We start from the raw sequence: 27818 nt of genomic DNA on the forward strand, positions 1-27818 counted from the left end.
TTCAATCACAAGGCAATGGCATTATAGCCTCCAATATAACATGAGGTTTTAATAAGCCTCCTGTTTGCTGCACACATGTGCTTAAGACTGCCTGGAAACCAAATCAGTAGAAAAAAGGGATTACTTTAGATTACTTTGAAATGTGCATTGTTTGAAATGGCCTCTGGTGACCAGCTTTCATGAATGGCTGATTTTACTTGTGGGGCACGTCATCTGGCTCAATTATACCAGGCTCTTTTGTATGACAAGTGCACTCCTTGGCTGTGTTGAAATATGAAATTCTAAAACAAAGTAAATCAGATGGTGAGAAATAAGTTTAGGTAACTGTATATTATCAGAAGTTTGTAATTTAGCAGTGGGCATTCTTCTTACTGAAAAATATGTGGGAATTTTGTTTAGAAACTTTCACAGATTTGAAGTTAATATAAAAACATTAATTTTAATTTTTATTAATGTTTTTTTCGGCTATATTAGCAGCATTAAAATTAAATACACGTTGTTCTTTTCTCAAAGGTAGATCATTTCTCCTACACGTGTATATTTTTAAAATGTTATTGGAGTTTGTTGTTTCACCCTAACAGATGAAGTGTTGGAAACTTCTACCTACTAAGAATATCCTTTAACCTGTACAAAGTTATAAAAGTGGGTTAGCAAGCCTACACTACACTTTCAAGTCACTGCAAGCTTTTTCCTTTCCTGTCGGTAACTGTTTGCAAAATTACAATGTAAAAACATAATATAAGGTTATGATTCTCCCTACCTGCAATTACTTTAAATTATACTTTAAATTAATCTAGCCTGAGGCACTGAGAATCCATCATTAGAATACACAGATTACATTTGAAAGGGGAGAAGGTATCTGATTGATTAGTTAAGTGTGTTGGAAATCCAATAGATAATGATTAGATTAGACCCAGATAGGAACTACATTCTTTGTGTTCACTGTAAATCCTGTACTTTACAACCTAGATTAGGGGATTAACCTTTAAGAAGAAATGGTAAATCTTGCTTTTTCCTGACTTCTGCTGTACTGTAGATGTTTTTCCCATGGCTGTAGGCTCAATATTCCCACAGGAAACTGACCCGCAGATTTACGCGGTCGTGCCTGGTAGCCTGAGATTGCAGTGTTTGCCTTTAAATATGAGATAGAAGAATAAGATGTGAGAAGAGCTTTAACATTGCTAAACTTAAAACAGTCATCTGTCAACAGCTTTTTCCACTGAAGTGCTTCACTGTATTAGTGAAAGTGAGAGTTGTTACTGTTGTTGTAGGGTGTTACAACCCTCTAGTCATCAAGGCAATATGATTTAAGGGAGAGATTTAAGACCTCTGAACTACTAGGTTGCTGGGTGCAGATGAACATTTTGCCTCCCTGACCTTTTATTATGTAGTTTCAATCTGTCTGCACAATCTTCACGCAATTACTAATCTTATGAAGTTGCTAATTTTGTTGAGTCTCAAACCACACCGTTGTTATGATTCACAGCATAGACCTGGTGTGTCTTGGAGAGGTCCATCCACCCTTTGACACAAACATTAAAAATTCACAGAAGCTGTATTTGTGTGTCCCAGAAAACCCCTTTTGCCTTCTTTCACCCTGGAGCTTCTGTGTACTCAAAATGTTCTCAAATACAGCAGCAATGTCAGGTGGACACATCTCAATTTAAAGCATACAACTTCTAATGGTAGGTGCAAACCCTGAATCTGACATTTGCAGGGTCATTGCTGGATGAAACCATCTCCAGTTTACATGATGCCACTGAGAGCGATTCATGGCACTACAGACAGGCTGGCAGGTTTTTGAAATTGTGCTGAGCAGGTGTCCAGCAATGTGACCAATCTCCAAAGTCATATTGGAAATTACAAAACACTGACAATAACAGAATCCCAGCTCTGAATTAAGAGAATTTTTCTAGTTGTCCTTTGCCTTTCTTTTTTTCTTATTGAAAGCCTGATTTTAAGGAAACAGAGAACACTGGGATCATATTTGTGTTACAAAAAACTCATTAAAGCCAAAACTGTCAAGTTGGCTGGTCAGAGGTAACATACATAGAAAGGTTCTCTTCTGCTTGAAGTGAAGAAAGAAAGCTCATTTTCTTGTGGTGATTGATATCCAAGGATTTGTTTCTTTGAGAGGTTTTATCCATTTATTTATCAGAGAAACCTGTAAGAAAAAATTATCCAAGATTATCTTTTGCATAAAGAAAATGACGCAACTTAACACTTGCCGTGACAAGGCCTTCTGCTTCTTTTCCATGCATTTGATGTATTTTTGTGCAAGTTCCTTGCACTTGTCACAGAATTTAAAAAATGTCCTAAACTGCAAAACATTTGTTTGTGGGCTATATCTTAAATACATACAATTATGTCAATATATGGAGGCAGGAAAATCAAACTACAGAGGTAAAATCTGTAGGATGCTGGATAGTAAAGAGGAACACAACACAAATCGGTGCTGCATTAGAAGTTTATTAAGAACCCTGTGATACCTTACATCTCAATTTTTTACTAAATAAATATGGGGAGCAGAAGCCAAAATTCTCATTCTCATGTTTGCTACTGGGAATAGTGACTGATGCACCTGAGAGCTTTGCTGCTATGGCAGGAGGTTTGGACTAGATGATCTCCAGAGTTCCCTTCCAACCCTAATGATTCTGTGATCCTTAAACTCCACAATTACAGACCACATTATTACTAGTGTTGTTATTATTATTACCACTGTTTCCTTTATTGTCTGATCCATTTTTTTCAAAGGAAAGGCCATTAGGACAGTGAGCCTTAACCTATCACTTTGGATAATATAATGCCTCAATGTTCATGCTCAAAAGAAAGCACTAATGCAGAGAAGACAATGTTATCTGCCCTTAGTTACGCCTTGGTCACAAATTGTTGATGTGGGGCATTGCATAGCACCTGGTACTGGTGCTGATGGACATATCTCCAGTATCATTACTCGTTATCCCCACATTTACAAACAGGAATTGTGTTCATGTAAGCCTGATCCCCTGTGCAACAAGTACACATTTGTAGATTATTAAATATTAATAAGTTCTTATCTCTTTAAAACTTAAAATGACGTATTCATGTGCATATTCAGTGCCCTGTTTTACTAACAAAGTGCACGACTCTGGGCAGATTTTTATTGGCCAAACACAAAATGGCATTTTAAGTGAACCAAGTGAAAACGTGGACATGAGAAGAAAGTGGCTCTTTCTTGAATACTGGCTGCCTTTTGTTGTGTTCCAAACTAACCACTTTCAGTCAATGCCATGAAAAATCTCAAACAGTTCTGGATCAAAATGAGTAACAATTCTACAGACTTTCAAAAGATACTGTTCTGCCTTTTGCTTTTCTTTTAAGTCACTGAAAGATACTCTCTTAAGAGACCTAGAAATAAAGTCCTCACAGATTTTTATGCCACTCCAGAAGTGAAGTAGCACTGTAGCCTTTCTTCGCAGTGCTCTGCCAGTGTAATTCAAGCTTCATGGGTAATTAATTCTCCACACCAATAAATCCCTGAACTTCATGTTATAATACTAGCTGCACAGAAACAACTAAAGATGCAAGTTTTCAGATTTTATTCCTTGAAAGGTGATTGCAAACTATGCATTTCCGCTCCTGCAGAAAAAAAAAAAAAGTTTCTTTGGATTCTTCTGGTTTCATTTATTTACTAACTACAATTTGGTTATCATAGATATATTCTATAAAAAAAATATACTCTAAAATTCCCATATAGAAGTTGGACCAGCACTTGTTTATTTGGCTAGAAAAAAAAACCATTTTGAAGTACTATCTTGATTTCTTAACACAAAAAAAATTACAGTTTACTTTCCCATGTAACTTTAGAAAGGTCTTTTTTAGAATTTCTCCTATTTTTGTCCGTTTCTCAAGACAAATTGCAGTGTCTGCAGGGACACTTACATCTACCGGCCAGTATCCAACACAAATATTGCAGATTTGTCTTCCCTATCAACCCTGTATTTTGACAGTCTACTTCACTTTATTTCCTTCTAAGACTGGAAAACAGGCTATAAAAGGACAAGTTGTCAAAGATTACCTTTTAATAAAGGTTTGCCACATGAAAAACTTAAATATGAGCAACAAAACATGGCATTACTGTGCTCTTGTATAAGAACCATTCAATGAAACTTGGATAATTAGTTTTATATGTATAGATCTGTCCTGATATTTTCCTTTACACATCAAGGAGAAAAAAGAGCAGGAAGAGAAAGTTTTATTTCTAGCAAAGACCTGCCTAAGGTGCCTCAAACATGCTAGAGGAAAGGGATTTTTCAAATACTAACTAATATAGACCAGACAGGTTGAAATGAAGAATGCTTGTTAATGTCCATTTGGATTAGCGTAAATTTTACTAGCGCTGAGGTGTAATTGTCAGGAGCTTGCAGTTTCCTATGGTGGGGGATTATTCAAACACGTTGGTGCCAATGTTTGCTCAGCACAGTCAGGATGACTGCACTTTCTGGGTCAACATTGTCTGAAAAAGTTTGCCGTACAACTGAGGTAAGAAACTAAACATTGAGTCTCACTTCACATAGCCCTTCGTGCTTTGTGATGTGAGTCAAAGTTTCACTATTTAAAGATCAGACATCTAGAGACATTGTATTTCTGCTTTTGCACCAAGAGCATGTATCTGGTGTCTGTCAGAAGAAATCTGCCTTCTCTGGTAACCCTGCTCTTTAGGGCTCTTGTTAGCTTTTATGTGACTTAAGAACATATACATGGAAATGGAACTATTTTTAAAAGACCGTCCAGACTAATTACAGACTTCCAGTTACTTATCTGAATATTGTCATCCTCTGAAATAGCATTTGCTGTTTGATGGCGATCCCCTGTATTGACTTTGCAGTGCTGTAATGCTAGTGGAAGGCTGCAGTGTTGGTTGGTGCAGAGACAATGAAAGACAAGATTTCTCTGACACAGACACTTGGATTTTCCTTTTAAAGACGTTCACACTCTTCTGGTGTAATTACAGCCTGCCAAAGTGAGGAGCATGAAACTGTTTAGCTTGCGAAGCTTAAAATAAAAGGTGTGTGGAAACAAGAACACAATCCTTTTTCTAGCAGTCCAGCACCAAGTCCCATCCCCTCCCTCTGCTGTGGCTTCCTCCCCTGAAATTTAGAGCATCTCCCTATTAATGCATTTTTAGGTGAGTGATTGCGGGATCCTTTTGTCTTCTGTGTTACTCTCATTATTTCTGTTTATTAATCTGCTTGTGGCTCATGTTGCGTGTCTGAAGTCTCAGGTGTGGGTGCACAGATCTCGTGATTTATGCTCCAGTCTAATTATGTAAGGCTCACCCCAGTTCCCATGCAGAATTTCCCTTGGGCAAACTTCTTGATTGTTCTTGGGCTTGGGTGGTTTTGTGAGGTTTTTTTTTTAATTGACCAATATCACCGTGCTTTTATCCCCAGTCCCAGAATAAAAGCAGAAGAAACGTATGTGGCAGGTCAATACCCTGGAGGGAACAGGCATGACTCCGTGGTTTCTTTCCCACCCCCTTCCTTTTTGCCCCCAGATATCCCCTCCCTTCCCTTGTGTTACAGACAGGTTTTTCAGAGCTTTATTCAGTAATGCCAAAAATGTCAAAGTGTAAGTGGCTACCCCTTCCTCTCCAGACCAATCAGTCATTTTCAGTCACAAGTTTAAATGTGCTGCAGCAAAGCCAAGCCTCTGTGCGTGCAGCAGGTCTCACAAAAGCAATGCAGTTTGACTGACAGGCACGGAGAGAGGGTTCTGATAACGCACTGAGACAAGTCTGGAAACGCAGTATCAAGGACGAGGCTGTGGCAGAGGTACTGTACATTATGGATGAGGTGCTCAGCTCTGTCGTTGATTGATCGAGGGCTGGTTGTGCTCTTTCACAATGCTGGGTAAGATCATATGGACTGTCATTTAATATGAGCTTTCTTGTCAGTGGGAAGATGACTTTTCACACAGTGATCCCATGCAGGTTGCAAATGATGGCCGTGCTCTCCCCTCTGCTTTTTAAGGGTTTAGTCTCTCGTGCAGGTGGGTTAACCTGAAACAGCATCAGTGCTTGTCAGGTGTCATATGCTGGAATTAATGCTTGTTCTCGGAATCTCGCTATAAATCTGACTAGAAATATTGGAAAAGCACCTGTGTCTGATGATGTGAGATACATGTCCTTTATATCTAGCAGTCAAGGTGCCATCCAACCCCTGCATAGGTATGATATTAAATTAAGTAGGGGAGCCATAGAGAATGAAATTTTTTTTCTACTCTTTTCTTACAGGACAGAGAGAGAAGCTGTAACAAATAGTTCTGGAGACTTTGAAGCACAGCCACAGTACTGAGGTCTCTGACCGACAAGCCTTCTGCTTTCTCCTTCTCACAGGGCTCCTCCTACAGATGTTCTGAACACGTCTGCATCCCGGCAATTTTTTACTCTGCCCAGGTACTGAATGTAAGGAACCAAGCTGCACAAAAAGAAGCGTGGGGTGTAGAAGGAGCACTGTGAGGAATTTACCAGAAGTCATGTCTATACAAAATGTAGGCATGACTTCAAGCAAAAATTATTTGAGAGAGCATAGTTGCGGAATGACCGAGTTTATTCTTAGAAAATGACAGAATAAAGCTCTCATTCAACAATATGGCTTATAATCATGTTAAATGGTATGTGTCAGGCTTGACTTCCCTAAGTGTCATCCTTTCAGTGTATGACTGGAAGTTTATTTATTGCTTGAACAGAATCTCTTTTCCTTCCTACAGGTCTTGAAAAGTAGAGTTCAGGAACTTTTGGATTAGTCTTTTCACCGAAATACTGGAACTACTATGAAGCCTTCTTGGTTTGCACTCATGTTGGCAGTGCTCAGTACTGAAATGCTAACAAGTCACTGTTCCACCATCAAGTCCCCGAGGTTCAGAGGACGTGTGCAGCAGGAGAGAAAGAATATCAGACCAAATATCATCCTTGTACTCACAGATGATCAAGATGTGGAGCTAGGTGAGAAATAATTGCTGTTTGTTACTACATTTTGTCATGTGTCTTTCAGTAGTTTATGCCAAGCAGAAAGATCTTTAAATTCAGAGAAGTTGCTGGTCCTGAAATAGTATCAGAATGTGGGACTAGTTTGGAAAATGAGTTAACAAGTATTATTTAATAGCATTCATCACATTTAATTATAGATTTTAGGAAATACATGCTTATCAAAATCCACCATGGGAGGTTTTAATCTGCAAAACAAAATTATTTAATAGTGCGTACAATTACATACATGTAAAAAACTTGCATCAAAAGCCTTTTCTCACTCTATGATATTTTGTAGCATTTAAAAATTCGAGCCTTATGAGGCCAACATTTCCCTCAGTACTGTATAGGTGTCTCTATCTCCACATATTTGTTACAGAGATGTATGTCCTGTATCTGGACATGCTTATCCACACAAACAAACCGGTCTAGATACAGGATTTAGTAATCTCAATATTATGTATATAATAATAATATGTATTACTGAAGTGTTTAAAATCCATTTGCTTTAAAAACTATGCTGCATGTAGGAAAGCATGGTAGTTTTGCTTTCACAAGTACACTAAATATCTGAGCACATACCAGTCAGAAGTGATTCTCACATATTTTTCTTAGGGTCGAAAAAGTAAAAATACTTAGGTGATGTTCCAGGAGGCCTTTGAATGTTTTCTATTAAGTAAGTTAGAAAGATATTAATGGTAGTTATGCATATAACTGATTTTTTGGTTCACTGCCCAAAATGAAAAATCAAGGAGAGAAAGAGGATCATTTTAGGTTACCCCCAAGCAAATATTTTGGTTTGTCAGATCAAAAAGGTGAAAAAATGGCAAATTAAGTTGAAATGAAATCTTGCATTCTTTGCTTTTTTTTTTTTTAATGAGAGACATATTTTTAATAGAAATATAGTGACTTTCTAGACAAAATGCCATATGAGATTGAAAAATAAAAATACTTAATTCCAGAAAACTTCATTTGTTATAAAATCACATGCTTTCAGACAGAGGATTGTAGACAAAATATGGTTGGTATCCAAAAGCAGTTCTTTGGCTGCTAGCATTTTTTTATTTTCCACGATGCAATAATAATCTCATAGTCCTCCAGGGTTCTGAGAAGATAATTAATAAACTGTATTTCGTGACTGAGGGTTGGCGCTTTTATGTAGCAGAGCTCCAAACACAGGCCTTTAGATCTCAGCAATTCTTATTTTTTTTTTATTTTTCACTCTTTCAGACCTCTGCTCTGTTTAGCCATGCTGTATAATGAATAGCTGTTCCCAGTTCTATTTTTGGTCTGAAATAACTCTTACAATGGGAGTGCATTTCTTCTTGATAGAGTTGTTCTGAAAAATTTTGTTAAAAGGGTCAAGTCAAGTCTTCCTTTTTGTGGTCTGAAAGAGCCTGCTCTCCAGGGCACTGGGGAAGGTAGGTCAGCAGACACACATCTCTGAACACGGTGTTACCAACTCGCTGTCTTCAGTCTTGCGAGAAGGTTTGAGACTGGTGCAAAAGGAGGAAGGATGTGGCGAGTCACTTTGTTCATACTGTGGAGCTCTTCTCTTTGAAACGTTCTGAATGTTCACAGGGCACTCTGGCTCCTATTAGCAGGCAGCTGAGCAATAGCCTGGGTGTGTATGTATTCCTACTGCCTTGAAGGAACACACAGGTTTCCCCTTTTCATAGATCATTTCACAGGAAACAGGATTCAGCCCCAAGATTTACTGTACTGCATTATTCACACTTCTGCTAATAAATCATTCTGCTTATTTGAAAAATAAAGCCAAACTGTTTTCCATGTGTGAATTTTCCTCTTGCTCTTCATTGATTCCTGAGAAAAGTCTTAAATTTCTCAAAGGTCAATGGGAAGTAACACTTTCTGCCACAAACAGAATAAAACTTAGGCATTGGTATCCAAAAATCACAGGACTGAAAGTCTCTCAATATGGATTATTTGCTTTTGTATTCCCAGCACGAACATTTCTAAAAGCTATTCTAAATGAATGCTTTAATATGAAAGCATATAAGGTACATTATAGACTTCAATCAGGAAGGATTTTTCCCCAGAACTTGCATAAGCATTGAACCAAAATATTCATCTGACTGAGTGCAACTGATATATAGAGGAGTCATCCAAAGTAAAATTTACAAGAGGGAGTTTGCATTTAGTTAGTGCTCAAGCCATAGGAGTATGCACATCTTCCTATTGATCTGCACCATCCCCCTGAGTTTTGCATTTTGAGTGCAAAGAACTTCAGCAGAGTTGCTGTCTCATTCGCTTTATTAGAATAAACCAACAAACTGCCCCACAACTCCAGCCACTTCCTATCCATGTGAGGAGGAAGGACATTCTAGATCAGCTGGTGAATTGAAGCTTTAGCTGTGTGAAGCAGTCTGGCCCACAGCTCTTGAAGAAACTCAGCAAATACTTGGGCTCAAAAGGTATTTTGCTTCTTAGATTGTGTTCACTGTCTTTCCCCTAGCGAGGTCCTGAGGGCAGAGGGCTCACTGCCCAGTGAAGTGGCATCTTGCTCAAGGCAAAGCACCAGCTCCCAGGACCCAGAACTTCTCCCCTCTTGCAGACAACATGCTGTGGCTCTTCAGGGCAGTGGCCCCAGCTCCCACTGGGGTCAGGCCCATGTCCCCTTCAGTCCAACATTTTGCTTGGTTTTTGGTCTCTTCCTCTGTCCTCCCAATTCTCTATTATTTGTACACATCAGTACCTCAAAATATGACACCCTAATTGTTCTTATACTCCTATAGTCCTCACTGTAAAAGACTATCTTGCATAATGTCAGAAAGGAGTAAAAATTAATGAGTATGTTGGTAGTGTTTTTGACCCTTTTTTACAGCCTGATGCACCACCAAGTGAAATCTATATAAACCAGCTACTGAATAGAGCACTGGATAAAGAGATCACAGCTTCATCTAGATACATCACATCAGACATCAGTTGCCTGGTGTGCTTTCCATCTTCCCTAGAACTAAAGCACTAAAAAGCATAAGCAGAAAAGGTGGGGATATGTGCTGAGATCTGAAAAAGTCCATTGCCTTCCTGGGGCCTTGCATACAACCCGTATAAAGACAGGGTGGCTCCTAGATATCCCTTTGTAGAGATGCCCACCTGTGACAAAAAATCCATAGCAGCTTTAAAGACTTCATACCTTGGTTGCCAAACTTGCTTCTTGAGGTACAAGAATAGACTGAGAAGTGACACAGAATTTCTTGTCTGACAAAACTCACTAAGTTCTGTGTCCAAAGTGGCCTTTCCCAGCTGTCTGGTTCCCCTCAGGTGCTCCCCAATCGGTCATGTAGAGCACGAGTGTCCTGCTGACAGACAGCCCCTGAGTTCATGTGCCCTGAAGACTGTGGGCCAGATGGTAAAAAACACAAACTGTGAGGACAGCCACAGACAGCAAAGGATTATAACTTATATCAGCAAGTTTTATCTCCTGCTTGTGTTTTGTTTTCCAAATGAGGAAGTCTCACCTGCTTTGAAGTGCCTGTTCCAGAATTTCCAGAGGGGCTTAATGTATTATCAGTGTCAGTAAGTGCATACCTGGAGGGAAAACTTAGTCATAAACAGCAGGTTTGCAAGAGCAGAGGGCTGACCAGCTGGAGGAATGAGGAAGCACTCTAACAGCTACTCATTTATAATACATGGAGGCAGGAAAGTGCAGATCAGCTTTTTTGCAGTTACTGTGCATTAGGGGTACCTGAATAGCACGCTTTCTATCAGAGCACCTTGAAGCACTTTACAGCTGAGTTCTCAGGAATAAACTGTGACTTCAAAAATGGAAAAGCTCTGGTAAAAAAATAAAAAAAAAAAAAAACCCACCAAAATAAAAACTAAAAAGTCAGCCTGGGATCCAAGATAAAAGCATGTAGAACGAGGATGATCTGTCATTTGTCTTTTATTTAACAATTCAGTGAAATGTTCCTACTCATGCAAATGGAGACCTTTTGTGTTCAGGGACCACTCAGTTACTCTTCTACTTTTCTATATCCCTAGCACATGGGGTTTAGGAAAGCACAAATGCAGATGTTCTGCATTTAGAAAATAAGGGCTATGAAAGACAAAGAGTCTAAAGTGATGGTGACTTTCATACACAGAATTAAATATATCCTTAAGGACAGAGACCCTGGAATTTTAAATGATCCTGAAGACCCTACTGTCTCTTCCCTTTTTTAACAATTTTTTTTTACACAAAAGTCTTCATATTCAGCACTGACTCCTTAGCCTTAAACCAAAACAGAGCATGCTTAACTTTAACTAGTAAAATAATTTGTAAGATTTTACTGCAAACACTTAAAGTTGAGTCTCCTTGGGAATTTTATGGTTTTGCAGGTTTGAAATTGCTTTAGAACATTTGAAATTTGATTTTCAAGCAGCTTAAACAAAACCATCAAGAAAAATTCTTGTATCAGATGAATCAACAGATTTAAATGTAAAGGACAGTCAACTGTGCTGAAAAACAAAGGGAAAAAAAAATTCCAGAAACCTTTTTCTACTACCAACATTGTGCAAGTATTCCAATGTTGGTAGTTTCCTTGTTACTTGTTTCCTGGGCACATACTGACATATCCACAGTTCACCCCCACCCTTCGATCTCTGCTCTGTTGGATAACATAAAGAAAAAATTTTGACAGCTGTCAGCAAATACTGACAGACTCTACCCAGGGCTGCTCCGCCTTTCTCCAATCAGAAATCTGCAAGCCCTGCCTCTCTCACCTTGCAGCTCATGAAGATGTTTTGAAGGATGTAAAAAAGTCTTTGTTCTTTAAACAGTATCAATACAATTTCCTGAGAAAGGCACTGCATTTTACCAATTTTTTTGCATGCGTTTTTAGCCCCCCAAAACTGATTTTGAGTGCAGTGCTTTAGTATCAGAACCAGACATGCTGATCTTTTGTCCACAGAAACTTTCCTTTAGAAAAATTGCTACTGAATTCTCTCCTTCCTTCCTCTGTCTCTCACTACCCCCTTTACTCCCTTCCTCTCTCTATTTTCCTTTTTCTTCTGTCATTTAATAAAATGGAAATACTATTAAAATTTTCATTTGTAATCTCAGGATTTTAGGTATTTTACTGGCATATTGACTTATAATTCAGTCTGTGTAGCATACTGCTTTTCTACAGCTGCATTTGAAGAACTATTGACCTATAAATTTGATACAGCTTTGACACTATTTTTAGGTTAGTCCATATTTTAACTTTGTTTTGAAGTCTGAGGAAAGAAAAAGAGAATTCCATACTTCTGGAATCCTTAAAAATATTTTTGTTGGTATAGTAAAAACGTGATCTTTCCTCCTAAAATTACCAAAGCTACAGAGTGAAGCACAATGGTGTTCGAAGGCAAGCTAATCACTGATACTTTACTTTTAATAGCACAATAACAACCAATATATTCAAGCTATATTTTACAGCACAGTGATGATCAGCACCTCTCATTACAGGATCCTTGCAAGTTATGAATAAAACCAGAAGGATTATGGAGAATGGAGGGGCCTCTTTCATCAATGCCTTTGTAACTACCCCCATGTGCTGCCCATCTCGTTCCTCGATGCTGACTGGGAAGTATGTGCACAACCACAACATTTACACCAACAATGAAAACTGCTCTTCTCCCTCATGGCAGGCCACTCACGAGCCTCGTACCTTTGCTGTGTATCTCAATAACACTGGGTACAGAACAGGTAAGAGACAAAGCAAAGTTCTTCATTAAAGTGAAGATGGCATATTCAGCAATTGCTCTTAAGTCACTGCCTGAAATGAAACTGTTCTTGGCTGTGATAGAGTTCATTTCCTTTACTTGGGAGGTTTTTTTTGTGGGGTTTATTTATCTCTCTCTTTTTGTTTTATCCCATAATAAATTATTATTACTATTACTATTACTATTACTATTACTATTACTACTGCATTTAATTTAAATTGTTAAACTGTTCTTATCTCAATCCATGGATTTTATCTTCTTTTTTATTCTCCTCCCCATCCTGCTGTGGCAGGGGGTGGGGAGCGAGGGAGAAACTGAGTGGTACTTAGTTGCTGACTGGGATTACACCAGGACAGGAGCAACTGCTGTCCCAGACAGGCTGTGCAGGGCAGAGGTTGATTGTTATGGAGAGGGAAGGTAGAACTGCCTGCTGGTCCACATCTGCAGTAACAGCCAGGTAAAGAGACCCACTGGTAGGGAAGCAGCATATTTTCACGTTTGGATGTCCCTGGTGGGAAATAAGCTGTCGGGCAGTTACACCTACAGTGAAAGAGGTGCATTTTAGTGGCACTGTGGGTCTGAACTGGCAGTTCCAGGCGTGATTATGGTCAGTATTACGTCCTGCTTGTGGACAGCTGCTAGCACTTATGGAGGAAGATGTCAGGGCCAGGCTGGGAACTGGTGCCAAAGACCTCACAGGAGTGGAGGGACTGTCATGGGAGCAAAACAAGGTGAATGGTATAATTTAAACTTCACCATGGGGCGATATTTCATTTGCATTTTCTGAAAAGGAAAAGAAACATGCCTTTAGGAAGGATTGTTCTACTGTGCACCAATAAGATTTGATAGTTTCCTTGTAAATTCCTGGTGGTTTTCCGTAGTCAGGAGATCCCTTTCCTGTCTACAAAGAACTCTTCTTATTCCTCTCGTCTGTGCTTCAGCTTGATGTAAAACTCGATTCATTTCTACATCACCTATCCCCAAAGACTGAATCTGTAGACACATTAGGCTCCAGCCTGACTTCCCCTTTGCAAGGTACCAGAGTTGTGCGAGGTTGTCAGAGTGCAATTTGTGCAGAAGTGTCATTCAGCTACAAAGACTCCCCTTTACAGAGCAGGGAGGCACAGATCTCCTGCCAACTGCCTTCCTTACAATGTAACTGGCAGCAAAGAAACTTGTTTCTATCCTCAGCTTAGGCGCAAGAAGGGATTGCTTTCAAAACACAGAGCTGGCAAATGTCTCCATGCTGTCTGATAGTCCTAAATCTCTCAAAGCTGCTACATCCAATGCCTCAAGTTTATCTGCCTCTGTGCTATCTTTTCTTCACCACACAGACAGTTCACTCTTTTTTCTTGTCTCCCTGCATCTCTACTTCTGGAGAACTTCTGCATCCTGTATAAAAAACAAAAGCAGACAAATCTTTAAATTTTTTGGACCTGGTGTTGGCTCTGACACATGAGCTGAATAGTACTCCAGTCTCTATTAAGCTGGTCTCAGTGAAGTTGCCATCTGAGTACAGCACTGCTAAGCCTGAGTAGGGGTCAGCATCAAGGCTTTGGAGGAGAAAAGGAAGTAAGAGTGAATTGACCATCACTGTAAGAAAAGGTGCTGAATTTGACCTAAAATATAAGCTCTATCTCATGACTTACATCTCAGAAATCCTTTCTGCACGAGGTATGGCTGCTCCATGTGGGATCTGGCTTTAGTGTTCTTAAAAAATTAATATCTTACTGGTTTGTCATCTATGCTTTGCGCAACTAAATGCTTCACACATAAACTGGACAGCTCTGTCCTTAACCCTTTCTGCCCCTCTGAAGGTAAACATTGCTTTGAGCATATCTTCTGCACTGCCTTGGGTTATGAAGACATGTGGAGATGCTTAATAAATGCAGACTTGACCCTATTAAATAGAAAGGAAAAAGGGGTCAAAAGGAAAGGAACAGGAAAAAAGTACTTTTTCAAAGGCAGGCAGAGAGAACGTCAGTCCTAAAACTGTCAGGATAGGTGAGTTTTAACGAAGGGCAGAAAAGAGTAGAAGAAAATGGAAACAAATGGAAATACCTTCATGAATCTCCAATTCTGACTGAGGTACATTGTTCAATCCTACAATACTATGACTGCAAATACTTTTCTCTTAAAAAATCTTTTACTCCTTGAGAGATGGGCCTACCTCCTAATTAAGCCACAATTATTTTTGAGGTGGTAGCTTAATTAACAGCAGATCTTATCATACATTTTTCAAGGATAGTGTTGTCCTATTAAAAAGTCACCAGAAGTCTGCTAGTCAAGTAATAATCTGCGCTTCACAGCTAGAAAGTTTAGTAAAATTATAATGACTCAAAAAATACCTGGGAGTCAAGAATAATTGGGAGTGAAAATGAGGAAACTGTGGAGAGGGGTTGCAGATGTTATAGGTACTTACCCTGTGCATTCCTACATGTTTTGACAGTAAATCAGTAACCTCCTCAATGGGAAACTGTGACACAGAAAGAGAAGTGAATGAGTCAGGCCAGTCACAGTTTGGTGACAAGTCCTGATAAGGCACTTGATCTGAGAGCTCCAGTCTGGATGAGACAATGTACAATACCTCCAAGCTGGTATGCTGTAATAATGACAATTTATGCATTTTTTGCATAGGATCAAATGAATATATGTCAATGGAAATATAGGGGTGGGAGAGTGTTTCTATAATGCCCTCACTTCTGTTCTCTCTAAATAGTTTTCAATATCTATAAAGCATCCATTGTCTAAACCTGCAGCAGCCTTTTGTAAGCCCTCTGTATTTCAATTGATCACATGTGGGCAGAGTGTTATGAGGGGAGTTCTGCTGAAGCCACGAGGACTCCACACAAGCACAGCACACCCTTTAAAGTGAGGTCTGAAGCATGCTCTAATAAACTGCAGTTATAATTAGAGCCACTGGGGAAGCCTGGCAAAGGACAGAATGTTTTTTTGTTTCCTTTTTCTATTTTATTCTTCTTCTCTGATGTGAACTAAGGGCAACGTTGCCTTTCATGGAGACATCTCTTTTGGAAGATTGTATGTCAGTGCTAAATCATAGGCAGACACTGTGCTGGACACCAGCAGAAACAATTAGTAACAATACTGGGCAGTAGCAGGCCAAACAATATTTAGAAATAACAGCACCAAGACAAAAAATCACTTTTGCTTCTAATTATAATTTTCCAAAACTATTAAGGATGTTTTAATGTTTACATTTACCTTACTCACAGGGTGTATGTTAATGCAGCAATTAATCACCTGCACAGCTTCTTGATTGTCCACAAAACTGGTAATATTAAATTTAAATTTGTAGGACATAACAGGGAAGACACACAGTAAAGAGGTAGAAAGAGAAAATAAAGCAGCTCTGGGGAGTTTCAGCAATGACATTTGTTTTAATTACATAGGATCCAGGCACTCACACTAGAGAGGAAAAAGAGTCCCTCATTTTCAAATTTGTTGGAAATTGTGAGAAAAGCTTGAGAAGTTTTTTTTCATCTCAAAGTTTTTAATGTCAGTAGATATTCCTTCAGCTATTTAGATTTAGAATAACTTATAAATTTATTAACTGCAGCAGTTAGAGATTTTGCTTTGTGCTTTCCAAAGTATTGGCTGGTCATTTGCTGTTCTTTCAATCTCATAATTTCTTTATCTTCTACTGCTCTGTCCCAGTCCTACGGCACACAGTTTTGCCTCTCAGATGTGCCCTTTGCTGTTGTTGGTTCCCTTTGTCATTCACCTACACAAACACAAAGGAAAACCCCAGAAGTGAAACCTTGACTTCATTAGTAGGAAAGGAGGATTGTGCTACATCTTAATCATCGAGCAGCAGCCAAGCACAATCTTGGTATTTTAGAAGACAAACCATCACATGACAACAGCCAACATTCAAAATTAACATTTTATTTTTAAGTAGTGGGTCATACTTTGCATTCTGCAGGATTTTACATTTTTTACCAGCTGAAGTTTCATCCCTTTGCAAATATGAGAAGTATAAGTTTAAAAAGCTTACCCTGACTTAACACACCTACGCACTTAAACCCTCTCTGCTTAATGTTATTTTTTAGAATTACTACTTTCTAATCCTCTCTCGTCTTAGCCCCTCACAGCGAGTGTAACTGTGCAGGAGAGAGCAGGAATCTGCCTTGGCTCAGCAGCTGCTGACAGTCTCATAGCACCATGCCAAACACAGGACCAGGCTCTCCCTTCATGGAATCCCACCTGAAAGAACAGGGATCACCAAATTAGGCAATTATTTTCTTGAACCTTTTGGAATTGTCTTTGGGAAGATGTGTTTCCCAGTGTTTTATTTCTTGCTCAGATGTATCAACTGGTTAGAATAACATTCAAGATTCATGCATGCGAGTGTTGTTTGTGGGACAAAAATGATAACATGCAAAGTTAAGCTGCTCAAATGTTAATTCCTAAATGGCTTCATTTGTAAAACTCCAAACTCAAGGAGTGACACCAAGATGCCCCTATCTGGCATGTTTTGACATTAGTCACAGACTTCTGTGCAGTGATGAACAGAAATGGTCACTTAGTTGACAACTGGCTAATGTGTTCAACAGCACATGTCAGTGTGTCCATTGACATCTGTCACTTATGGGTACATTTCTTAGTGTAATGAACAAAGAACTAATAAAGCACTGAGATGACAGGAAGCTGAAAGCTCAGGAGTACTTAAACTGTGCAGCATTCCATTCTGACACACAGGGACATGTTAATCTTTCATAAAGAGAGCAAAAGCTGTGCCTCCTGAAGGTGTAGGCAGACAACGTTTCCTCTGGAGGCAAAGCCAGTGTGTTTCCTGTTCACTGCCTTGCAGTACAAATCACTGCCAGCACAAGCTATTTTTAATCTGCATCATTTCAGTGACCTAATTTGTATCCTGCCTCATGCACCCTTTCAAAGCAGAGAGGGTGGCACAATATGATACAGGGGTGGGAATGCGTGAGTGGAGAATAAGTCCTGGTTTTCAGATTATTTCTAAAGTGAAAATAAAGAGAGAGAGATCTCTGAGTTTTCAGGTTCTTTCCTAATTGGTATGAAATATTCTGGGAGACATCAAACATAATTTAATCTGTAAATATTTTAAATAATTAAAGATCTGTATCACTTTTCAGAATAATTTGTACTCTCTATCTACAAAAAATATATAAATGAAAGTGAAATATGCTGGACATATGCACATAGTCCACAGAAAGTGAAATGTAGAAGAGGAAAAAGGCTGAAAGGATAACATGCAGGATTTTCTAGTTCTGTGGTATCATGTGAAGTGAAACTTTTTTGGTTTCTGTCCAGGACCTCATAAAAAACCACGGTGTATCTGCCTACTTATGCTTAAAGCAGAATTCTGTGCTATGAAATATCACGCAGAAAACCACACATTGAAAGACTTTTAGCAAGTTATGTATTCAAGTGCTTAATTTAGGAAAATCTTGGTAGAACATTTTCAATGCAACCATTTCATCTCTTGTTCACATGGCCAAATTATAGTCTTTGACTTCATAACAACATACCACTTTATGGAGGGTGAAATTTTTTCGGTTTGAAAAGATAGACTAGTTGTATCAAAAGACACAGTGCTGGTTTCCACATCAGCAAGGATGAGGGGTCTCATATCCCATCTGCCACATTCCACTCCTCACTTGCTGAGAAACTAAGCAAAGTTGGGTTTTATCATATACATGGGGCTGGGCGTGCTGCTATACGTTTTCAGATGTCTTATGAAAGGCAGGAACCAGTGAGACTCAGGTGTCCTTTCAGACATTGTTAGGTCCTCCACTCTGACCAAAAGTATTTCTGACTCCCTCCATCCTACCCCATTAGGCAGTGCAGTGTTTGCTCCTCAGTTTTCTGGCTCTGGAAGAAATCACCTTGGCCTCTGCTCTCTGCTTGTTTGTGCTCAAGTCATTCCCTCCCTCTCTCTCTCCCTCCCTCCTCTCTCAGGTCCAGTCAGTTCTTGACAGACATGTCCTGTTCCCACTGCTTACCATTAACGATCTCCTTTCCCAGCCTGATCAGCAAATCTGCTTCTCCCACCCCCCTTGTCAATCAGCTTCTTTCTCCTTTCTGCACTGATTGTCCCATTTCTTGGTTGACATTGCCAGTCCTGGGCCCCCAAGCCCCCACTGCTTCTTCCCCCCCTCCTCTCATTTTCTGGATTTCCTGCCATTCCCCAAGACTGCTTGTCCTTATCAGGTCACCTCCTGCCCTTTGCATTTCAATCAACTTTCTCCCACCTACTGACACCACTCACAGGTGGAAAGGGAATAAATATCCTGAAGCGCCCAGATCTACAGCACATGCAAATTGAAGGGTTTTATTCAAAGGATTCTAATAGATGCCTCCTTGACAGAGTCCATCATGCCTTTCACAGAGTTCCTGCTCTCGGTGCAGAGCATGTAAGTACTATCAAATGAAATCTCACATAATTTTTTTCAGATGTTAAGCATAATTTCTTTACCATTACTGCGGTTCTCAAAGATGGCTACTGTTTGGGCTAAAAAGTTTCAAAAAGTTCAGCCTGAGGCAGACATCCAGTGTGGAAAATTTAAATCCAAGTATAAGAGTTATAAGCAGCTGAAAACAGGGTCTTATAATGAGAAGTGTCAGACAACATCAATATTGGAAAGTGCTACCAGCTTGGCCCATAATACAGGCTTTGTTAAAGACATCACCCAGGCTAACAATTGCTATATCAAGTTATAAGCTAATGCCTTTTGCAACTGCTGAGTTATAAAATCCTTAATGATTTTTTTGGTTGCAATGGTAAACCTGGCAGCGACTGGGAAAGACCCACAAAGCTGGAAAAAAGTAGAAAACCTGAGGTTTTCTACCGCATTTAAGTTACAAGACTGGGAACCGTGAAATCTGAATTATATTCTTGGCAATGCCACAGGCTTCCTGCATGACTTAGGTCTAGCTGAAGGTTAACCTCTTGGTGCCTCAGTTTCCTCAGCATATTTTTTGGGACAATGCTTATTTCATTTCCTAGGCAGTGCTGGCATACTGAGCTGGCTTTCTGTGCTTCAGTGATGTGGTACACTAATCCTCTGCAATTTTTCAACAGAAGAGAAAAAACAAACTTCTAGGGTTTGAATCTATGGCTTGCATAATGGGGAGAAAGGAAGGAGGAATTTACTGGAATGATTCAGAAGCTGAAGTTATGTTGGGTTCTGTCCACAGAAGCATAGAATCTCTGCGTTTGAATCCTGAAATGTCATATAAACAGTGCCTTGCAACTCCTATAAATGGTTTCCTGACTTTGTTAAAGGAAGTGGGCTGTCTACTTAAAGCTCTTGTCTGGGTCATGGTGACTAAACCTTTCTGCAGTGTGGCTTTTTAAAGGTTTGCATTTGTTTTAACTCGGAAACGTTCCCATAAGCCTCAACAAATAACAAGTGTGTAGAACATAACATATGTCCTTTGATCCATGGAACTGCAGAGATGTATCACTAGGAGATGTAGCCCAGTTCACCTGTGCACTAATCCATTTAATGCTGACAGGAGTTCCACAGGACTAACTCTGTTGTGTAATGCTGTAAACATTAGTCATAATTGCTTGTAAAAAGTGCTGGGAAAAGAAGTCCTGGGAATCACAAGAATTTGAGTCACAATCAGCTGTAAGGATTAGAGATCCCCTGGATCAAATTATATTTGCCTTTCACCCTTTGCAATTCTATGGATCTCTCAGTCCAGTATAGAAATCATTAGCTAATTGTAAAAGGGAAAAAAAAAAACCCTGTCTTAAGGCATCTGTTCATGTCAGGTACCAGACATGTATATTCTGCAGCCCCACCAGAGACACATAGATATCTGTAAAACTGCTCACCATGCCATGTGTTGTTGTTTGCATAAACATAATTGAACATTCTAATACAGAATAAAATTATTCTGGTATACTAAGCTACACTACACGTGATTAGAAAATAACAACGTGTCCTGGGAACAGTTAGCAAAACTGCCCGAATGCAGATAAAAATTGTCTTATTAAAATGCAAAAGTAAGCATTTATCTTTCCTGTTATCCCTATGGGGGCTGTTACACATAATAATGAAAAGATGTCCCTTGAAATGGCATTACTTTTTAATGAGGCTTTTACCCACTGAGTCATAATCTCCATTTTACTAATTACAAGCAGAATTGGCTTCTAAAACCCTTCCTAAACCCAAACTACTGAGCACAAACAGCTTCTGAAGCTGAGGCTCCCAATCAGTTCTCAGGCGCCTAATTCAGCAAGTTTTGGGCTACAGCTAGGTTAAAGATGGGGGTTGACTCTACAAGCCAAGCATGTGAAGACCCAGAAGACATCTGCACATCACTGTCGCTAAAGGACACAAAATGATTTACACAAACACTCGATGTCAGAACAAAAAAAAATTTTTTTCTCTGATTCCAGTATTTATAGATTCTCAACAATGACCAGGGATTGGATAATTAAGTTACCACCTTTCCAAGCAGACTTGTCATGAGAAACATCCATCAAAAGACATTTCTTAGAAGGAATATGGTAAACAACTTATGTTTATAGGGCTCTCATGGGAAAGTAACTAAAACTATGAAAACATTATCAGAAGGCTTAATTTTCAGGGTGACACATCACAGTGTCAGTTCCTGGGCAGTTCTGTGACATATTCCATAGTGCTTTACTTGTTAACCATCCTCTAGTTAAACAAAAAATAACTAGGACACCCATGGTGATTTCTTGGTGATTGTTATTTGGTCCCATGGACACACCTGTGCCTTTGACATTTGTCTTCACTCAGAGCCTGAAGGGCCAGACACAAACTGCAGGTTCTGGGCCCCAGTTCTGATTCACTTGCCCTGTCCTATTCTCAGTAGTACACAAAAGACCACATGGTGCAAGGACTGAATGCTTGTATTCCAGTTAAAGCCTGGCTTTTCCCTTCATCTGTCTAATTACTCATATCCTCTTGAGCTCATGACCAATAAACCATTCTTGATTAAAACATTTTGGCAAATGCAATCCATTATCACAGCCACTGTTTCTTCTGGTACTCAGGACATTTGACATGGGAACTGCTTTACACAGCAACAGGGGCAAACATCTATTTCTGCAAACTGCCACTCAGGGAGCTCCTTAAAACTTGACAGCACTGAGATTATTTTTATGATAAAATACTAAATCATTACCAACACAAAGGTGAATGGTTCAGGCTGTCAATCTGAAGTCTCGTAACATGCACTGAAATACCTTCTGGGGGGCCGTATCCAACAAAATGTTATTGGAGTCAGAAAATCAAGTAATCTAAAGCAAGGAAATCCCAAGATTAATTCACCCTTACAAGCTTCATGCCATCCCTTCTTTTCCAAATTCAGTTTATCTATTCTTGTCCTTATTCTCACCACAGGTCATTTCATCTGTTCATTTTATGCTGGTGGCTTTCTCTCAGGTAATGAATAGCAAAAGTGAGAGTAAGAAGGAGGAAGAGAACTTGATGGCTTTTTGTTTTAATGCCAAAATTTTTATTTTTTTTTTAAATTTCTGGGAACAGTCTTAAATCCATAAAGGAACACTCCACTGTGTTGATGTGACATTAAAGTAAGAAGGTGGAGTAATCATCTGGGTGCTACAGTTTTTCTGAGCTTGGTCATTTTGAGACAGATTTTCATAGCTACCTCTGTTACTTACAAAGGCCCTACATCAAAACCTACAGACACTAGAACTTCTTAGAGAAAAGTTTGACAATTATTCTTAAATGGGTGAACCCATTACTTTTTCCCCAGTCTTTTTCTTGGAAATAATTGAACCGTTTGGCTAAAAGGTTCCACAGAGCAAAATACAGCCTGAGTCAGATAGCACGGAAACTATCACCACTAATGATTAAAGTTTGGCAAGACTGTAAATAGCAGAGTCCAGGTCTCTGAGTGAGCAAATCTTGTAATAGATGGGGCAATCAAACCATCCTATATGATAAATTGTCATAATTTCTGTTTCACAATTTGAAAGCCTCTGATGTTTATGAGAGACAGGTTGGCAGTAGAGCCCTTTACTGATGAGCACAGCACACAGAGGTTCCCCAAAATCATACAGCAGCTGCTGGTAGACCTGGGATAGCACTCAAAAGGGCTGACCTCAAATTTCCCTTGTAACCACAGACTGTCTTTGGTTTTGCTTGTCTCAACAATGTTTCCTCTCTCTCAGTTACATCACACTCCCATACTTTTCTTCACAGTTGTCTCTCTCTGACTTGTCTTCCCCTTCTCCTTTTTCCTTGGTTTCCCTTCTCACAGTATTTCAGTCTTTACCCATGTACTTTCCCATGACATCTGACTGAGAGTTTAAACCAGTTTGGCTACCTTAGATGAGAGGTATGAGAGGTTTCTATTCCAGGAGACAACAGTGGGCATGTATTCCCTGCCCTCTGCCACCCAGTTCTTGATTTCTGGTAGGCCTCAGGATAAAAAGGAGACAGATTGGATTGCTTTCTTGGTGGCTGTGGGAAGAATAGCTGGAAGCCTGGTCTAGTGTCTGTAGACCTTGTTTATATGTCATATTCCACGTGGTATAGGAAAGTAACATCATATATGACTGTAATCTCTGGTTACATTTGGCATTTGGCAGTTCCCTGATTGAATTGCATCATCTTTATGTTGCCTCAGACAAGTCTTAATTATGAACATTTTGATTTTTCCACCAGTTTTCACAAGAAGTTCACCATGCCCACATCAGTCAGGTCTGAATTATTTGAGCCCTTCCACAAATGTGCTTTTTTGGTTAGATTGAATGTGTCTGGGTTGGATGTGAGGTTTTCCAATGTGACTTCATTTCCTAGTAGGAAACAAGTACAGGGATTCAAGGTATGTCCCACTGCCCAGCTGAGGGACAGCATCTCTGGTCAGCAGCTCTTTGCAGACTGGCCTGACTGCTGAGTTGGGGCTGGAAGCAAGGACAGGGGCTGGGCACTGTGAGGAGTGCAGGGAGGGGGACAGCTATCACCCACAAGAGCTCTGTCTCTATAAAGGGAGAGGTCTCTGTCATTCCCTCCTCCTCAGTGGTGTCTGATTTTGTGAGCACCGGGAGTGTGAAGACTGCTGGGGACACAGGCAGCAGAACTGCTGGCACAGGTGATCCTCCAGGGGCTTTTAAACTTCAAGAAAACTAAAAGAGTAAAGATACTGTGTGAAGATACTGAGATACTCCAGTAGCTTGCTGGGACTGAACAGGGGACAATAAATCCCAAAAAACCCACATTGCAGACCTAATCAGGTGTTTTTACTCACTGCAGTTCTCAGGCAGTGGAAAAGTAGGATGGACCCATCTATTTTATCCAGCTCACAAGCAGCTAGAGATCTCCCATATCCCTCTCTCCCTAGAAGAAATGTGGCTGTATTTGCCAGGGTCCCATGCCAGCATTAATGCTCCCTTCCAAGGGCAACTGGCTGGCTTTTGCTGTATGTGTATCTTTGTCATAAGCCATCCACAACTCCCAGATAGCTGGGAGGCTGCAGCATTGCTTCCCACTTCCTTGCAGAGGAATTGGCAGGAGCACCGATAAACCTATGGCAAAGGCCGAAATTTTCAGTCTGAGTGGGTTCTGACTTGTAACTTTGAGCTAAAGGGAAAAGACATGGAGTTTAGCAGGCCAGGTAGAGGATTTTGACCTCCAAGCTTTTACCTCTTTGTGAGTTTTGCCTTAGAGATGATGTGGCAGAAAAGCAGGGTGGGGACCCCTTCTTTCTCTACCCAAACATGTCCTAATGGGATGGAGATCTGTGCTTCCCAGACCTTTTATCAAATGCAGCCAGGATAGCAAGCCTGAACTTTCAAAAGCCAGAAGACAAGCTCTGAAACATCACAAGACTTGCTTAAAACCACAAGGTGTTTCTCAGGTGTTTCCTCTGGGCACTGAATTTTTATTTCATATTCAAGTGGAAACTAAGAGCAACATACTCTTTCTAAAAGAAACCCTAAAAATATTTCACAAGAACACTAGATTCCAAGAGATTAAGAATAAAAAATAGAGTCACGAAGGCTTTCAACTCTCATAAAACCCTGGAAATAACTTATTTTAATTTCAAAACCCTCTAAGCTATAAAAGGAAGATTTTTGGTAAAGCAGCTCTGACTCATTCTAACACATTTTCTCTTCATTCATACGTTCTTTTGACTCAGACTAAAAGACTTGGATTGCAAAGCCTCATGCATGTGTGTGTTCTTTTTTTTTTTTTTTTTACTTCACAGCTTTTTTTGGGAAATACCTCAATGAATACAATGGCAGCTACATCCCTCCTGGGTGGAGAGAGTGGGTTGGATTAGTGAAGAACTCTCGCTTCTATAATTACACCATTTCTCGCAATGGTAACAAAGAGAAGCATGGATTTGATTACGCAAAGGTATTTTCCAGACACATAAATGCCACATGATTAATCCATATAAAAATAACTTTCAGATAATTAATTAACCAGATAATTAATTCATTAACCAACTACAACCATGAAATTGAGATGTCGTTTTCTCTCCAGGGCATTGCAGATCAATTTCCACCTGAGAATATTAATCACTCAACCACTCAACAGAAGAATCTTACCAAGGCTCTTCAGCTGAGCCTGGTGATTCCTCCCTCCCTTCTCCCCTCCCTCCCTCCCTCCCTCCCTCTCCCTGACAGGATGTGATGTTTTAGTGGCAGAAGCAAACAGTAAATAAAAGCCTTTCCCGAAAAGAACTGTGCCCCTTATGCTACTGGACTTTAAAGTTTGCAGAGTGTTGTCAGTTATTACCCACAGAAGAGCCTTGGTTAATGTTGTTTTCCATTATCGAGTACGCACCAAAGAAAGGCTGCACGCCTGGGGTGCCAGACTCCGGATGTGAGTATGAGAGTCGATAAGGGCAAGAACACGGCCCTTGGAAAAGTTCAGAGCTTGTTTGTGCTCTTGACAAAGTGTGGAAAGTATGCCAAGGTGACCTGCCCACTGCCATGGAGTTTCTTGGAAAGGCTTAGGAGGGCAGATCTCAGACAGTCCAGCCTGCAGAAAGCAATCTGGAATTTCCTCAAATTGCAGCTCAAGGAAGATGATACAGATGTTGCAGCTGTGGTTTCTGACCCATGTAATAAGTTTTTATTGGAAGCTAGTGACGCCTGTTTCTGATTTTCCCATCCATAGAAATTACATTATACTGATTATACCGAGTGAAAAAAAGAAAATATAGAATACTGGTTAATTATACATTCCTTACACACCCTTTGTATGTAGCTAGAATAAACAGGGAAACAGGAGGGGAGTAGATGCTTTGGGAGAGCTGTCATACAGGCATTTCACTCAAACAGGCCACAAACCCAGAAATTATCACAACCCTGGAGCCTGGCACTCATTATCCATCTTGGAAACTAAAAGATCACTCGCTGTCTCATCCATATGCTTGCAGGGTTTGTAGCAGCCACGCTACTGTGCGTGTTCCAAGTGTGCTGCAGGAGAGGGGAAGGGGCAGAGGGACAGGGAGCGGGTGAGCGTGGAGGTCACAGCTGGTTGGCTTGTCCTAGCACTGACATGCGACACAGACCTTGTCCCTCAGGCTCTGCTTTTGCAGCTGTTCGGGGCCTCGAATCCACAACATAAGATTAGTCATGCCTGGAAGTGCTTGAAATTACAAACATTGTCTCAGCACTTTCTCAATGAAGCTCAAGCTAGACCTCCAGGCCAACAGTGAATACTCCAAGGTGGCAGGTGGTTTAATTTAAGTTTTCATCTTTTTTTCTTAGTTCCATTTCCTCCCTTTTCCTTGTAGGCTTCCATTTGCCACCTTAGCTGTGGGTTAAGCCAGTTTATTAGCAAGTCACAACCTTAATCTCAGCAGCTGCACTGCTTAAAGTTGCACAATTAAATGAACAGAGCCTGCAGGAATTCAACTGCTCCCTGCATTCTCATTTGCAATGTCTTTGATTAAGATTTTTTGCAATCTGTTGCCTGTTGTAGCTGTCTTCCACTTTGTACATATGCAAAAGTATAGTCTGAACAAAGACTGTTCAACAAAGGTTTATGTAAACATAAAAACAGATTAAGATTCAATGTTATTTGTGAGCCATTACCTTGTGAAGTGTTTTATCAATGAAATTTAAGAAACATACCTTTGGCAGCACAGTCTGTCATTTTAAATATTACTTAGCATTATATTACCAAATTTGGTAATCAAATTTACTTAATACTTTCTGTTGTATCTGATTTGCAAAATACTGTCTCATTTTATGTGGCATTGCCTGCTTAAGAAAATAATTACTGCTCAGTCTCCCCTATGCTCCCTCGAATCATACGTCTCTTTGATGGTATGTTTCTACTTCCTGATCTGAGCTTTAATGAGGACTTGAAAAATAACATAATAACATGATAGTATGTGATCTAATTAATCATGCACTTTGTAACTTTTGCTTTGTGTTAATCGTATGTTCCAGGACTACTTCACAGACCTAATCACTAATGAGAGCATTAATTACTTCAGAATGTCTAAGAGGATATATCCCCATAGGCCCATAATGATGGTCATCAGCCACGCTGCACCCCATGGCCCCGAGGATTCCGCACCGCAGTTCTCAGAGCTGTACCCCAATGCTTCACAGCATATGTAAGTCAAAATCACACACTGCCAGATCCACTCCTTGTATCTGCTTCTGTGAGGGATTTGTTTATGGAGACATTGCAGGAACAGGGAATTCAAATATAAGACACTCATGTAAGCAGAGAATGCTGGTTTCTTTTGCTGTGCTTGTTCCTTCTGCGGGGGAGAGTGACAGCTCTGACCATTATTAAAGCAGAGAGAAGCTCTTTTCCTCCTGGGAAGTTGGGGGAGATTAAAAGGTCAGTATTTGGCTTTGTAAGGGCAGCTTCTTACAATACCCTGAAAATATGTAGACACAGGTCAGGATCTGTTGGAAAGATATTACTTCCTTCGTTTTCATCTAAGATATGCGTTTCCTGGGCTCTAACTAACTGAATGCATTGAGAGTAAAAACACCCTTTTGAAGCTTTTGAGCACAAACCAGATTTGTTTATAAACTAGATACTGGCAGGTTCCCAAAATAGCCTATCACACTGCACTTTTAAATAACACGTTTAATCTTTTCTCGTGATTAAACTGTAAC

General features: G+C 39.9%; 1 protein-coding gene across 5 annotated transcripts in view; it reads left to right on the top strand.

Moving 5' to 3' along the window:
* Positions 1-27818, top strand: part of SULF1 (sulfatase 1) — a 122665-nt gene that overhangs the window by 52240 nt on the left and 42607 nt on the right. For 3 of the 5 annotated variants that reach the window (XM_019005696.2, XM_015619824.3, XM_015619818.3), the window contains exons 5-9: positions 6275-6436; positions 6751-6985; positions 12459-12698; positions 24929-25080; positions 27132-27301. In XM_019005696.2, the coding sequence (XP_018861241.1) occupies positions 6814-6985; positions 12459-12698; positions 24929-25080; positions 27132-27301 (734 nt within the window). In that variant the 5' untranslated portion in view covers positions 6275-6436; positions 6751-6813. Of the gene's footprint in view, positions 1-6274; positions 6446-6750; positions 6986-12458; positions 12699-24928; positions 25081-27131; positions 27302-27818 lie in introns of all 5 variants that reach the window. The other 2 variants (XM_015619821.3, XM_015619822.3) reach the window with 2 other exon arrangements.

Source organism: Parus major, chromosome 2 (genome assembly GCF_001522545.3).
Source record: "Parus major isolate Abel chromosome 2, Parus_major1.1, whole genome shotgun sequence".
Classification (NCBI taxonomy): domain Eukaryota; kingdom Metazoa; phylum Chordata; class Aves; order Passeriformes; family Paridae; genus Parus; species Parus major.